Below are 12,859 nucleotides of genomic sequence, written 5' to 3'. Positions count from 1 at the left end.
AAAGAATATAATTTGAAAAAAACAAGTTTCAAATAAAAGTTTTTTTTAAAAGGAGGATTTGCAAAAGTATGTTATATTACCGAAGGGGACATAACTGTTTCTTAATTTATTCTTTTAGAAATCCTTAAACAAATCTACAGTGCTAAAAGGAGATGTGGTAAGTTAAACAATGAAGCAATTGATCCATAGGATCAAAGGACAATGATGTGAACAATCACAGGTAACCTTGTGACCTTCAACAAGCCGTTTATAGAAAGGCATAATAGCTTTACCTCTTTTACAGTATCCAAAGACAAGAAATCATGGTAAATTTTCTGTTGTGTCTGAGTAAGGAATACCCATAATATCAAATCATTCTTTCTGGTTAAAGATGGCATTCTGTAAAGAAAAGAGCATATTTGACTTGATAATAATAATGACAATGCAGATAATATGTTTACTTTTTTATTTTTTCCAAGATGAAATTATCCATTACATCAAATGATCCCTTCTCTTTTTAAATTAATAAATACAATAAAATTTTGAAAACTTTTAGAATTGTAGCATGAATTGCGAAATAAGTGCAAGTTAAAGATCATGAAGATGTAATGTTTTATAGTGGTGGGGAAAAGTCATTGATATCAGTTGTATTGTTTCAATCTTAACAAATAACAAATCATTACAAATCTTTGTGGTTTTAGGAGATCATTTCTGACTTATTAAATTTAATCCACCATGGAATTTTCAGAATTGAAAAACAATTGTCCATGTAATAAAATACCGTATAGCGGGTTATTTTCACATTTTTCATTAAATAAGGTATACGAAATATTTTGGCAGTTATTATTTTCACGGATTCTAAACATTTATCAATACCTTTGCATGTGCACTTTAAAATTGGTGAAATTTATTTTGGCGAATTTGTTCTTACCGCGAAAATAAGCAAAAATTTACACCCTGCAAAAAAAAATGCTATACGGTATACCAGTCTGTATGAAGTTTTCAACACCACTTTCATTAGTTTATTTAATCTAATCTAAGCTGAAATGTTCGATCTAATATCAATATTGTCTATTGACAGTATTTGCATTATACAAACTAGTCATTTTACTGATGATTAAGAAATGTTTCTTGAATTTTCAAACTAATGAAATATAGCATTTGGTATGATTAATCTATAGAGTATAAGCTGTAAAATAACACACATTACATTCCCACCTATACTTGAGCATATATGAATATGTGGTATGATACTGTGGATTCATTATTTTTCATGGACACCAATTTTCGTTGATTTTGTGAACCACAAATATAAATGTTCAACGAATTACAAATTTTCTATAGGCTTCTATGCAGACTTTGGAAGAACCATGAAATTAAATGTCCACGAAAGTGCAAGTTTTGTTTAATCAACGAAAATTGGTACCCACGAAAATAAATGACTCCACAGTAGCCAATGAGACAGTCTGCACCAGACCAAACAATGTAGATGTCTATCTATAGGTCACCATATTGGCCGTATGACCTTCAACAATGAGTACAACCCATAGCGCAAAGCAAGCTATAAAATGCCCCAACACGCATGGTTATTTTTTATACTAAAATATTTGTGTATTGTAACAAAGCTCCATAGTAGCTCCAAACTATATTTATAATAAATTTAAATTTGCTATTGTTTGAGGGTATCAAAGAAGGTTAGTTATATGCTGTTGCTTACTGTGCTACCTACCATCTGGTTACAAAAATCATGTTCCAACATATTTGAAAACTAACTAATATTCATTGTACATGTACTAGCGACTTTGCCCTGTTTTTGAAATATTTTTAATAGAAAAAAGTGAGGGGAGAAAAGTTCCTATAGTTGGTCTTCTGACATCAGGTGCCAAAAGCATCAATTTTGACAATTCATGAATTTGTTAGTCCTATCCATGACCTGGAAGACAGAGGGATAATGATAGATGTATCTCATTGTTTTCTGCATGTAGAACGGACCCCAGTTATCACAATAAATATATAAATATCTAAAGAAGTTCATTTCCACCCAAAACTTTAAAAAATCTGATTATCTTGAATTTTGGTTTCATCAGAACCTGCAACCAGAAGTAGTTGCTCCCTAAGCATATTTCAATAATAAATAAGATCAGATCATTAATTATATGCCCCTTGGTTCACATGATCTTTGAGAGATGTATTACTCTGTAATGCGAGTCATAGATACGGAAGGGAAGCCCATCCTTCCAGAAATACAATTTTGTCTGATTTCAATTTTAAAAGTTTGTATTTGGGCCAAACTGCACCTTAAACCTGAGAAACATGGAAAACTTTTATAGATTCTAAATACATAAGCAGAAAAAAAAGAAAAAAGCTATAATAAAACGATGAATAAATACTGAAGCAAAACAAGAAATTATGCATTACCTGTTCTTGTACCTAAATAATATAAACCAGCCTACATTCAATGGTTACATACTTTAAAAAACAAGAATATATCCATAGAACATGGACACCCTATCTGCACTATCATTTTCTATCTTCAGTGGACCGTGAAAATGGGGTAAAATTTCTACTTTGGCATTGAAATTAGAAAGATCATGTCATAGGAAACATGTGTACTAAGTTTCAAGTTGATTGGACTAACTTCATCAAAAACTACCTCGACCAAAAACTTTAACCTGAAGCAGGACGAAATTATGTACGGACGAACGAACAAACAGAAGGACGAACAAACGCTCAGACCAGAAAACATAATGCCCTTAAATGGGGTATAAAAATATGAAACAAACTGTGTGTGCTAGGATTAAAAGCCATGAGTTAATGGAATTGCAGCAATATACCCATTAAAAGTAAGATGTTTGAAAAGGCATTTAAAGTCACTACATCTGAGCGATGTAAAAATACATGTAATTTCGGGGCTTTTTTTAAATTTCAGGGTAAACTCAATATTTGAGTCGAACAGAGATGGTCCCTAAATTGATTGGTATAAATCTTTTTTTATCAAGACCAAAAAGTTATAAGGGCATCCTTTATATGAAAAATATGATGAAATCACAATGTAAACCATTTAAATGACATCCTTTTTTGGTCTCCCATAGATAGTATGAATAGTACTCACTTCCCAACACCATCTTCAGATTTATCTACTTTTACACCATCTTTGGTATCTGTCACTTCCGCTTTAGTTCTTCGTAAAAAATAAGGAGCAATAATCTTCTTTAAACTAATTGCCATTTCTTGACCCAATTTTCTCTCACCAACAGTAGCATCCCTTTCTCTGGCCTAATTATAGATACCAAACTTATAAACTCAAATCTACATACAAACAAATGTTAGTCTTGTATGTTTTTTTAATTCTAGTTCATTTATATGCTTTGTCTTTAGTGTGACTTTCATTTTCACTGAACTAGTAGACAAATTTATTTAGGGGCCAGTTGAGGACCACCTCCAGGTGCAGGATTTTCTTGCTGTGATGAAGACCCATTGGTGGCCTTCGGCTGTTGTTTGCTCTTTTGTTGGGTTGTTGTCTCTTTAACATATTCTCCTTTCCATTCTTAATTCTATAAATTTTGTGAATGCCATCTAATTTCTCCAATGAGAGTAAACTAAGTACTGTAGAGAAAAATTGCTCAAGTTAACCAGCACTGTGTTTTTTTCGCATCCTGTTTTCACTTTGGCATAAGCTTTCTTGGATAAATTATTTAGGTTTAATACCACCAAATCATGGTACGTCAAATCATGTTGTATACGAAAATAGGTCTAAAAAAAATATTCCCTTGAATTTGACAATTTTATTGCAGTAAAACATTTCTGTGTCTTTAATACATGTATATGTCTTGGGTATTTCAAAGCACCATTATTTTTTTATTTGGGGTTTCCATAGAATATTTTGTAAACTTGAGGTTACATGGTTACTAAATCTTGTACACATTTTAAATAGGGGGAGAAATTTGATTTGTTAACTTCCAGTGATGGTTATTTTCTTATATGCAATGAAATGTTATGTGAATTTTTTTCTATAAAACTGGACAGGATAAAAGTTTACTCATGGCAAGTATTTCTTTATTTGAAACAAAGATAAATTCTGCACATTTTTTTGAAAAGTGCAAATTTAACAACGACTAATACAGGAAAATCAATGGTGATATTACACCTGATAAAGTAAAAGTAGTGCCAATCAGCTCACATGAACACAATATTTACGTTGTCACTGTCTTATCAAAATCAGCAAAATATTACCACTAAATTTGAAGAAAATTCATGGTCATTAAAATACAAATTTCTTTTATAACAAAATGACTTTTATTTCCTTGCAATTAAGCAAGAATCACTTAAATTGATTATGACTATTCAATTTGCTCTCCCAGATAATTTTAATGTTTCTTGTAAATACTATGAAATGTTACTGTTGCACTTGTCATCATGTTTTTGAGCAATATGTTATATTTCTGTTTAAATTTTCTACCATGTTAATCTTACCCTTGTAATGGGATTTTCATACTCCATTTTAAATGTTCTGGCTGTTCCTAACAATGCACCTTGGTGTACAAAATCAAACAATGCCCAAAGTTCCTGAAAATAAACTTCCTGTTTATCAGACTGTGAAACTGGCTTAGTTTATGTATAAAACTCATTTTCTACTTTTGAAGTGAGGAAACCAAAACAATCAAGGTGTGGAATATTTATATATTTACAACAACAATATTCTTCACAAACGAAAGTGAACAAACTCCTGATGAATCTGTAGACGGAAAGTGTCCCCAAGGTGGATAACTCAGGTATGAGGGTCGTTATGAAAAATTCTTTGATACTGACAAGTTATAACTTTAAGAAAAAAAAATTCTACAACGTTAGATTTCTCCCTTCTTTTAAAATTATTGACTAAAAGAAGTTCCCTTAATATGTGATGTCATCAAGTATGTTTGCTTTTTTCATAACTTAACAATGAGATATTTAGAGGAAAGGTTAAAATTTTACATCATAAGTGAATTTTGACTGATGAGGAACTGAAATCATATACAACTTATAAGATAGTAACTGACCTTAAGATTATTTTGTATAGGTGTCCCTGTTAGTATAATTCTATTCCTGGCAGGGATTGCATGGACACCTTTAGTAGTTTTTGTTGGATTCTTTATCTTGTGTCCTTCATCAAGGGCCACATAGTCCTGAAAAAAATCCAGCAGCTGTTTTCATTTCAACTGCCAATCAAACAATTTTTTAAACATTAAGATGACACAAACACAAGTTTCTATTTAAACAGGTTAGACCATACTTTGAACTATAATGGTTTCCTGTTACAAACTGAGACCTGGATGGAGAGCTGTCTCATTGGCACTCATACCACATCTTCTTATATCTATTTACATTACACATAAAAAGATAACCCTAAAAATCAAATTTTCAACTAATAACAAATTTTCTATAGGCTTGTATGCAGACTTAGACAAAACAACGAGAATTAAATATTCATGAATATGTAAGTTTTCATTAATCTTTGAAAATAAATAAAACCACAGTACCTGAGTAAATAATATTTGGAATACTTATTCTTAAACAAGAATTTATAGTCATCTGAATTTGATTTAATGTCCTGTTTGTATGTTGTTTTTTAGTTGTGCATTTACTGATTTTGTGTCAGGGATGGATATGCCATAGCAGATAATACTTTGGTTTTCTATTATTTTAGATGACAAGACAAAAAATTCTAAAGATATCAACAGAGTATTTACCCAAACAAATTCTCTTCCATCTTGTTTTCCTATAACTTCCGAGCTAGTGACTACTAGTCCATAAGATGTCAGGAGAACCCCTCCCCTTCTTTGTACTTTACCAAGAGCTCGTTCCTTCTCCTTCTTACTGCTTCCATGGTAAGCTTCTACTCTTATACCTGGTGCCCTAAAACAGTTATTAACATGAATAAAAGGAGATGCGTATTTCAAAGAGGCAGCAACTCAACAACAGAAATATGAGTGGAAATCTAGTGGTCAACAGAGGATCCTCAGCAAAATGACAAGGTCTAAGTCGCCTAGAGTGCATAATGAAAATATCAATTAAATAAAATAAATGTAGGGGTTAAAATAATATTTTATTGTATAGCAATATGATATTTTCCACAGAACGTAACCAAAAGTTAGCGTGCAATAAATTCTAATATTGCACTAGTGCAATAAATCTTTAAAATTCATGACGTCATTAACGACAAAATCTTAGTTTAAACCAATTTTTACTTTCAAATATTATATTGATATACAATAAAAGGGTTATTGCATGAATATTGGGGAATATTGTCCCTCGTAGAACATATATTGCACTCGCAAGCTCGTGCAATATAAAATTCTACTCAGGACAATATTCCCCAATATTCATGCAATAACCCTATAGTATTGCCTATCTGGCATTCATTTACATTTCAGCTTTAAAATTATAAAGATCATATCATAGGGAACATGTGTACCAAGTTTCAAGCTGATTGGACTTCAGCTTCATCGAAAAACTACCTTGACCAAAAACCTTTTACCTGAAGCAGACAGACAGACAGATGGCACTTTTCATTGACCCCACCATGCATAAATTTTTAATTAGACATTTACTTTAAATGTTAAAGCAATAACCACTACCCATAAAACTTTAATAAAAGTGCCATCTGATCCCCCCCCCCCCCTTACAATTAATCCTAGAAAAACCTTTATTAAAACTTTACCATTTTTGGAATTCTTTTTCCCAGTTAACAATAAGTGAGACTGGCATCACAATGAGTACTGACTTGACTTTGTCCATATCAAACAATCCTGACAGGAACGATATCACTTGTATAGTCTTACCAAGTCTGAAAAACAAACAATCATTCTTTACATTGTGTAAGCATCAGTGGACTTCTAATTAAAGTGAACTATGTGACAAATCCCTGTCTGTGTATATTTTCTGTTTTTTTTTCTGGTTATTTTTAGATGAAATTATTTGCATAAAGTCATTGAACCAAAGACTTTTATTTAATTGGAATAGGTAAACGAACAAAAATTCACAAACAAATTGCATTGATACTCTGTATAACAAACATTACTGAGACCACTCCTTACAATTGTGCAATTTTCAAATGCATCGGGTTATATTAAGTAATTATTTAGTAACTTTCTTAAGATTTTTTTTTATTAAATTCAGGCAAAAACTAAATTTCAGTAAAACACATCAAATATATCAAACATATTTGTTTGTTTTCATCAGTAAAATTTTCTCTTTGTATACATCTTTTGTAACATTTTGTATGTGTACAATTCCACATTCAATATCTGTTTGTGTTCATTTGTATTGGAATCTGAAAATCTGCATTGCTTCTAATTACACAAGTTTATCATTGCTCTTAATCAATAAAATTGAGAATGGAAATTAAATTTCAATTTAAAAATCTTTTCTATAAAAATAATCCCATAACAAATATACCCCATATCATCACCAAGAATTCCTCCCTTTCGTTTCTTATGTAAACCCCACATCCATAATACAGCCTCTTTCTGATGATCATACAACTTTTCAAACAACTCTTTGTACATGAAGTAACCATTCCCAACATGCACCATTCCATTATTCTCCTCATCATTTCCTTCTTCTTCATTGCCATGTTCTTTCAGGTATTGCTGAAAGAAGAAAAATTTAGTAAGTGTAAAAACTTTATATTTTAGGACTGGTTTACTGTCTTTTTTACATCTTAGATTTGTTGCAATGTTTAACAATCAGGTAATTGTCAACAATGTTTTTACCATCACTTTCATTACCATGGGAAAATGGTGACATACAAAAAATAAAATTTGATGTAAAATGTGGTCTTTCGTGCAGGACATCATTTTCATGTCCAAATTTCTTGAAAATCTATACGAACAGTGTATCAAAAGAGTATACACAATGTAAGAATTCGAACACAAATAAGGCTACTCAACTGAAAACAAAACCTTTGAATACTGATGATATGATATGTCTGTCAATGATATTCAGGTCAATACAGGTTAAAGAAGCAGACTTATTTGTATTAGCCAAACATTTAAATTAAAAAAAAAAAACATAACTTGAAAAAGAATTTTGTCCTGTGTAAAGATATTCAAATATCACTTGTGATATCACCATCATTTCTTAAATGTGGTAAGATCGTTTTCATTAGATTTTTATTACATGACTACTGTAAATTCATGTTTGTTGAATTGACAGGAAATTATGACAAGAAAGATAAGATTTGTACAAATTTTATTTTCATATCTTTATTTAAATAATATCCTGTAAAGGTTGCATTATGAATATTATAATATAGTGGATATATTTTGTTTAAAATCAATCTTACCTCCATTTTAGCTACTTTCTTTGCTAATTTTTCACTGTGACAGATGGTTAAAGCTTGTCTATTTAAATCCAAAGCAGCTTTGACTTTTCCATCACCAATCAGCTGTTTGGCCTCCATTACTAGTTTATTAAATTTCTCCTGGTCATTCTGATTATTCTGTGATTTTCCAGGTGTCTTCAGGGCACTTGGTTTAACATCTTCATTTGATTCATGTTCTACAATAAGTCAAAAACATTTTGATCTCAATAAAGAAGTAACATTCCCCAATTTATCTGAAAATATTATCTTATGTACATCCACAACATATCCTATTTTTTTCCCCTCAAACTTTTCAAATTCAACTAGATATCATTGAGATGGGAGCCATCTCTGTGGGCCCCGCTGTGAATAATGTGCATTAAAAAATTGTATCTTTACCATAGGACATGGGTTTGTCAACTGAAATCAAAGTTTTTGACCTTGACCTTTGACCTAGGAAGTTGTAAATAAATTATGACACACCCTTTGGTGTTGGTTTATAAACATGTCAAGTATAAACTTTGAAATGATAACGGTTCTCAAGATATAGAGCGGACACGATCTTTACCATAGGACATGGGGTTGTCAACTGAAACCAGTTTTTGACCTTGACCTTTGACCTGGGAAGTTGCACATAAATTATGACACACCCTTTGGTGTTGGTTTATATACATGTCAAGTATAAACTTTGAAATGATAACGGTTCTCAAGATATAGAGCGGACACAATCTTTACCATAGGACATGGGGTTGTCAACTGAAACCAAAGTTTTTGACCTTGAACTTTGCCCTAGGCAGTCGTTCATAAATTATGACACACCCTCTGGTGTTGGTTCATATACATGTCAAATATAAACTTTGAAATCATAACGGTTCTCAAGATATAGAGCGGACACAATCTTTACCATAGGACATGGGGTTGTCAACTGAAACCAAAGTTTTTGACCTTGAACTTTGCCCTAGGCAGTCGTTCATAAATTATGACACACCCTCTGGTGGTGGTTAATAAACATGTAAAGTATAAAGTATGAAATCATAATGGTTCTCTAGATATGGAGCGGACACAAAGTGTTACGGACGGACGGACGGACGGACGGACGGACGGATGGACGGACGGACGGACGGACGGACGGATGGACGGACGGACGGACGGACGGACGGACAGACTGATCACTATAGGGGACCCGCCTTTGGCGGGGCCCTAATAAATCCTTTAATAAGAACATTTAAGCATGTTAATAAAATGATATACATTTTTCCAGAAAAAATATATAAAAATTACTATAAATTTTTAATCGAAAAAAATTTAAATTTATCCCTAAGAAGTTTATCTGTCAGTACATTTGTAATATCTTATATGCCATTGTCAAATAAGCAATCAATAACATAGTACAGCATGAATTTCTCACTGTGTTGAAAACCCATTAGTGGCCTTAGGCTGTTTTCTGTCCTTTGGAGGGGTTGATGTCTCTTTAACACATTCCCCTTTTCCATTTTTAATATTAAGATTATGTGATCTTTTGTCCAATCTATTTATAACTCTGTCACTTACCTCTGCTATCTACATCTGCTTCATTTTCATAATTTTCTTTGATATAAGCCTGGAAATTAAAGTATGTAAATGATTAATGTATATCTAAATACTGGTGTCAAGAGAGAATAAAATCATATTCAAATAAGATGTTTGACATCTCATAGTCCCTCTACTCTACATATGAACGATTTCAAAACTGATGTTCATTTTATTGGTGAAATTCTTGTAATCTTCAGACCCCTTATGTTAACATGTAGTAATGTCATTTTCAACCACTTTTAGACAATTACCTCAATCTTTTCTATTTTCTTTGCCAACTTTTCACTGCTATATATTTTCATGGCCTCTCGATATAACTCTAAAGCTTCTTTTAAGTTGCCTTCATCAGTGTATAGTTTAGCTGTTTGAACAAGTTGATTAAAACTCTCTTGATCTTCCTGGGAAACAGATTTTTTCTTAGTTGTCTCTGATGGAACATGGGATTTTGGTTCAATTAATGGTTTGTGTTCTGAAACAAAGCAAACAATGTGTTATATAGTGTATATAAATCAAATAAGCCCCTTTTTAAGGGCATTTTTCTCTGACAGCAATAAGGTCTGGCTAATTGCACATAAAAAAGCCACTGTGCGATTATTTGTGGCCTGTTCTTAATTATGTCATAAGTGTTCCTAAACACAGTGGCTGAAAAGGACGATAATGTTAACTTCAAGCAAAATGACAACGGAATTAGAACAAGAAGAGAATAAGAACACGAACACTTATAGAAAGTCTTACATTTATAATAAAATTCAAGTACTACAGTCTGGAGCTTTGTGATAATGCAAATATTTCAGCACATGAAATAAACATGTATATACATGTATCTTGCAACAAAACCTATATTCTCCACTTGTTAAATTATGTTAAATGTGTGATAGATTATTGCAATTCCTTCCATATAGGCCCTGGTAGCAGCCCTCAACATATAAAGTCTTTAGCTAGCATATAGGATTGAGTCTGGGGATGTTACCAGTACCAAAAGGGAAAAGGAACATATTATAATCTATAACCATATGGCCTTTAACACAAATTACAGAACTCTTCTTTAAATAAATGGTCACTTTCTACTATATTTTGGTAATATTTCAGAAATATTCTCCCTTATTTTCCACAAATGTTTTTTGACTGCTGCATTATGGTCTACATTTTTTTTTTGTAATTCAAGAAATAATATATACAATGCACATTTAAAACTTTTGATGAAAAATGAAAAAAATTATAGGCTGACTGCTACACTAAAAATTAAGACAAACATAATAAGAACCTATATATCGTCGCTGGGCTTCTAAAATGTTGTAAATTACACATTTTTCAAGAAAAAAAATTTTCACAAACAGGCTTTGAAAATTTTGGCAAAATGCATGCTTCCAAAATGTCGTATGAGAACATTTTTGTAAATATTAGTAAAATAAAAACTTTGACATTTCTGGATTATCCAAGAACTTAAATTATTTTCACAGAAATAAAAACAAGAGGCTCTCAAGAGCCTGAATCGCTCACCTTAAATTTTTTGCTTAAATCTTCCATAAATGATTATTTTGGGTTTTCAATTTATATAAATGGTTCTTCGATTCTGTCATATCTTCTTCAAAAGCAAAAACAAGAGTGGACACACTGAAATGTGTCGTTTGTCTCGTGTTCATAATATAATTTATGATGAAAGTATAAAACTAGAGGCTCTAAAGAGCCTGTGTCGCTCACCTTGGTCTCTGTGAATATTAAACAAAGGAAGCAGATGGATTCATGACAAAATTGTGTTTTGGTGATGGTGATGTGTTTGTACGTCTTATTTTACTGAACATTCTTGCTGCTTATAGTTATCTCTATCTATAATGAACTTGGTCCATTAGTTTCAGTGGAAAATGTTAGTAAAAATTTACAAATTTTATAAAAATTGTTAAAAATTGACTATAAAGGACAATAACTCCTTAGGGGGTCAATTGACCATTTCAGTCATGTTGACTTATTTGTAAATCTTACTTTGCTGTACATTATTGCTGTTTAAAGTTTATCTCTATCTATAATAATATTCAAGATAATAACCCAAAACAGTAAAATTTCCTTAAAATTACCAATTCAGGGGCAGCAACCCAACAACGGGTTGTCCGATTCATCTGAAAATTTCAGGGCTGATAGATTTTGACCTAATAAACAATTTTACCACTGTCAGATTTGCTCTAAATGCTTTGGTTTTTGAGTTATAAGCCAAAAACTGCATTTTACCCCTATGTTCTATTTTTAGCCATGGCGGCCATCTTCGTTGGATGGCCGGGTCATCGGACACATTTTTTAAACTAGATACCCCAAAGATGATTGTGGCCAAGTTTGGATTAATTTGGCCCAGTAGTTTCAGAGGAGAAGATTTTTGTAAAAGATTACTAAGATTTACGAAAAATGGTTAAAAAATTGACTATAAAGGGCAATAACTCCTAAAGGGGTCAACAGACCATTTCGGTCATGTTGACTTATTTGTAAATCTAACTTTTCTGAACATTATTGCTGCAAACAGTTTATCTCTATCTATAATAATATTCAAGATAATAACCCAAAACAGTAAAATTTCCTTAAAATTACCAATTTAGGGGCAGCAACCCAACAACGGGTTGTCCGATTCATCTGAAAATTTTAGGGCAGATAGATCTTGACCTGATAAACAATTTTACCCTGTCAGATTTGCTCTAAATGCTTTGGTTTTTGAGTTATAAGCCAAAAACGGCATTTTACCCCTATGTTCTATTTTTAGCCATGGCGGCCATCTTGGTTGGTTGGCCGGGTCACCGGACACATTTTTTAAACTAGATACCCCAATGATGATTGTGGCCAAGTTTGGTTTAATTTGGCCCAGTAGTTTCAGAGGAGAAGATTTTTGTAAAAGTTAACGACGACGGACGCAAAGTGATAGGAAAAGCTCACTTGGCCCTTTGGGCCAGGTGAGCTAAAAACATTGTATACCCCAAGCATTACATT

At 32.1% G+C, this 12,859-nt stretch overlaps 1 protein-coding gene across 1 annotated transcript in view; it reads right to left on the bottom strand.

Moving 5' to 3' along the window:
- The window catches only part of LOC143075100 (uncharacterized), a 37,095-nt gene extending 26,779 nt beyond the window's left edge, over positions 1-10,316 (bottom strand). The window contains exons 1-10 of the mRNA XM_076250399.1: positions 10,144-10,316; positions 9,872-9,920; positions 8,303-8,517; positions 7,414-7,607; positions 6,677-6,802; positions 5,706-5,871; positions 5,016-5,141; positions 4,453-4,545; positions 3,092-3,255; positions 273-378 (exon numbers count right to left, since the gene is read on the bottom strand). Coding sequence (XP_076106514.1) covers positions 273-378; positions 3,092-3,255; positions 4,453-4,545; positions 5,016-5,141; positions 5,706-5,871; positions 6,677-6,802; positions 7,414-7,607; positions 8,303-8,517; positions 9,872-9,920; positions 10,144-10,194 — 1,290 coding nt within the window. The 5' untranslated portion in view covers positions 10,195-10,316. The remainder of the gene's footprint in view (positions 1-272; positions 379-3,091; positions 3,256-4,452; positions 4,546-5,015; positions 5,142-5,705; positions 5,872-6,676; positions 6,803-7,413; positions 7,608-8,302; positions 8,518-9,871; positions 9,921-10,143) is intronic.
- Positions 10,317-12,859: the final 2,543 nt, after the last annotated feature.

Source organism: Mytilus galloprovincialis, chromosome 5 (genome assembly GCF_965363235.1).
Source record: "Mytilus galloprovincialis chromosome 5, xbMytGall1.hap1.1, whole genome shotgun sequence".
NCBI classification, from domain to species: Eukaryota; Metazoa; Mollusca; class Bivalvia; order Mytilida; family Mytilidae; genus Mytilus; species Mytilus galloprovincialis.
This window is presented reverse-complemented; position numbering and strand designations above follow the sequence as displayed.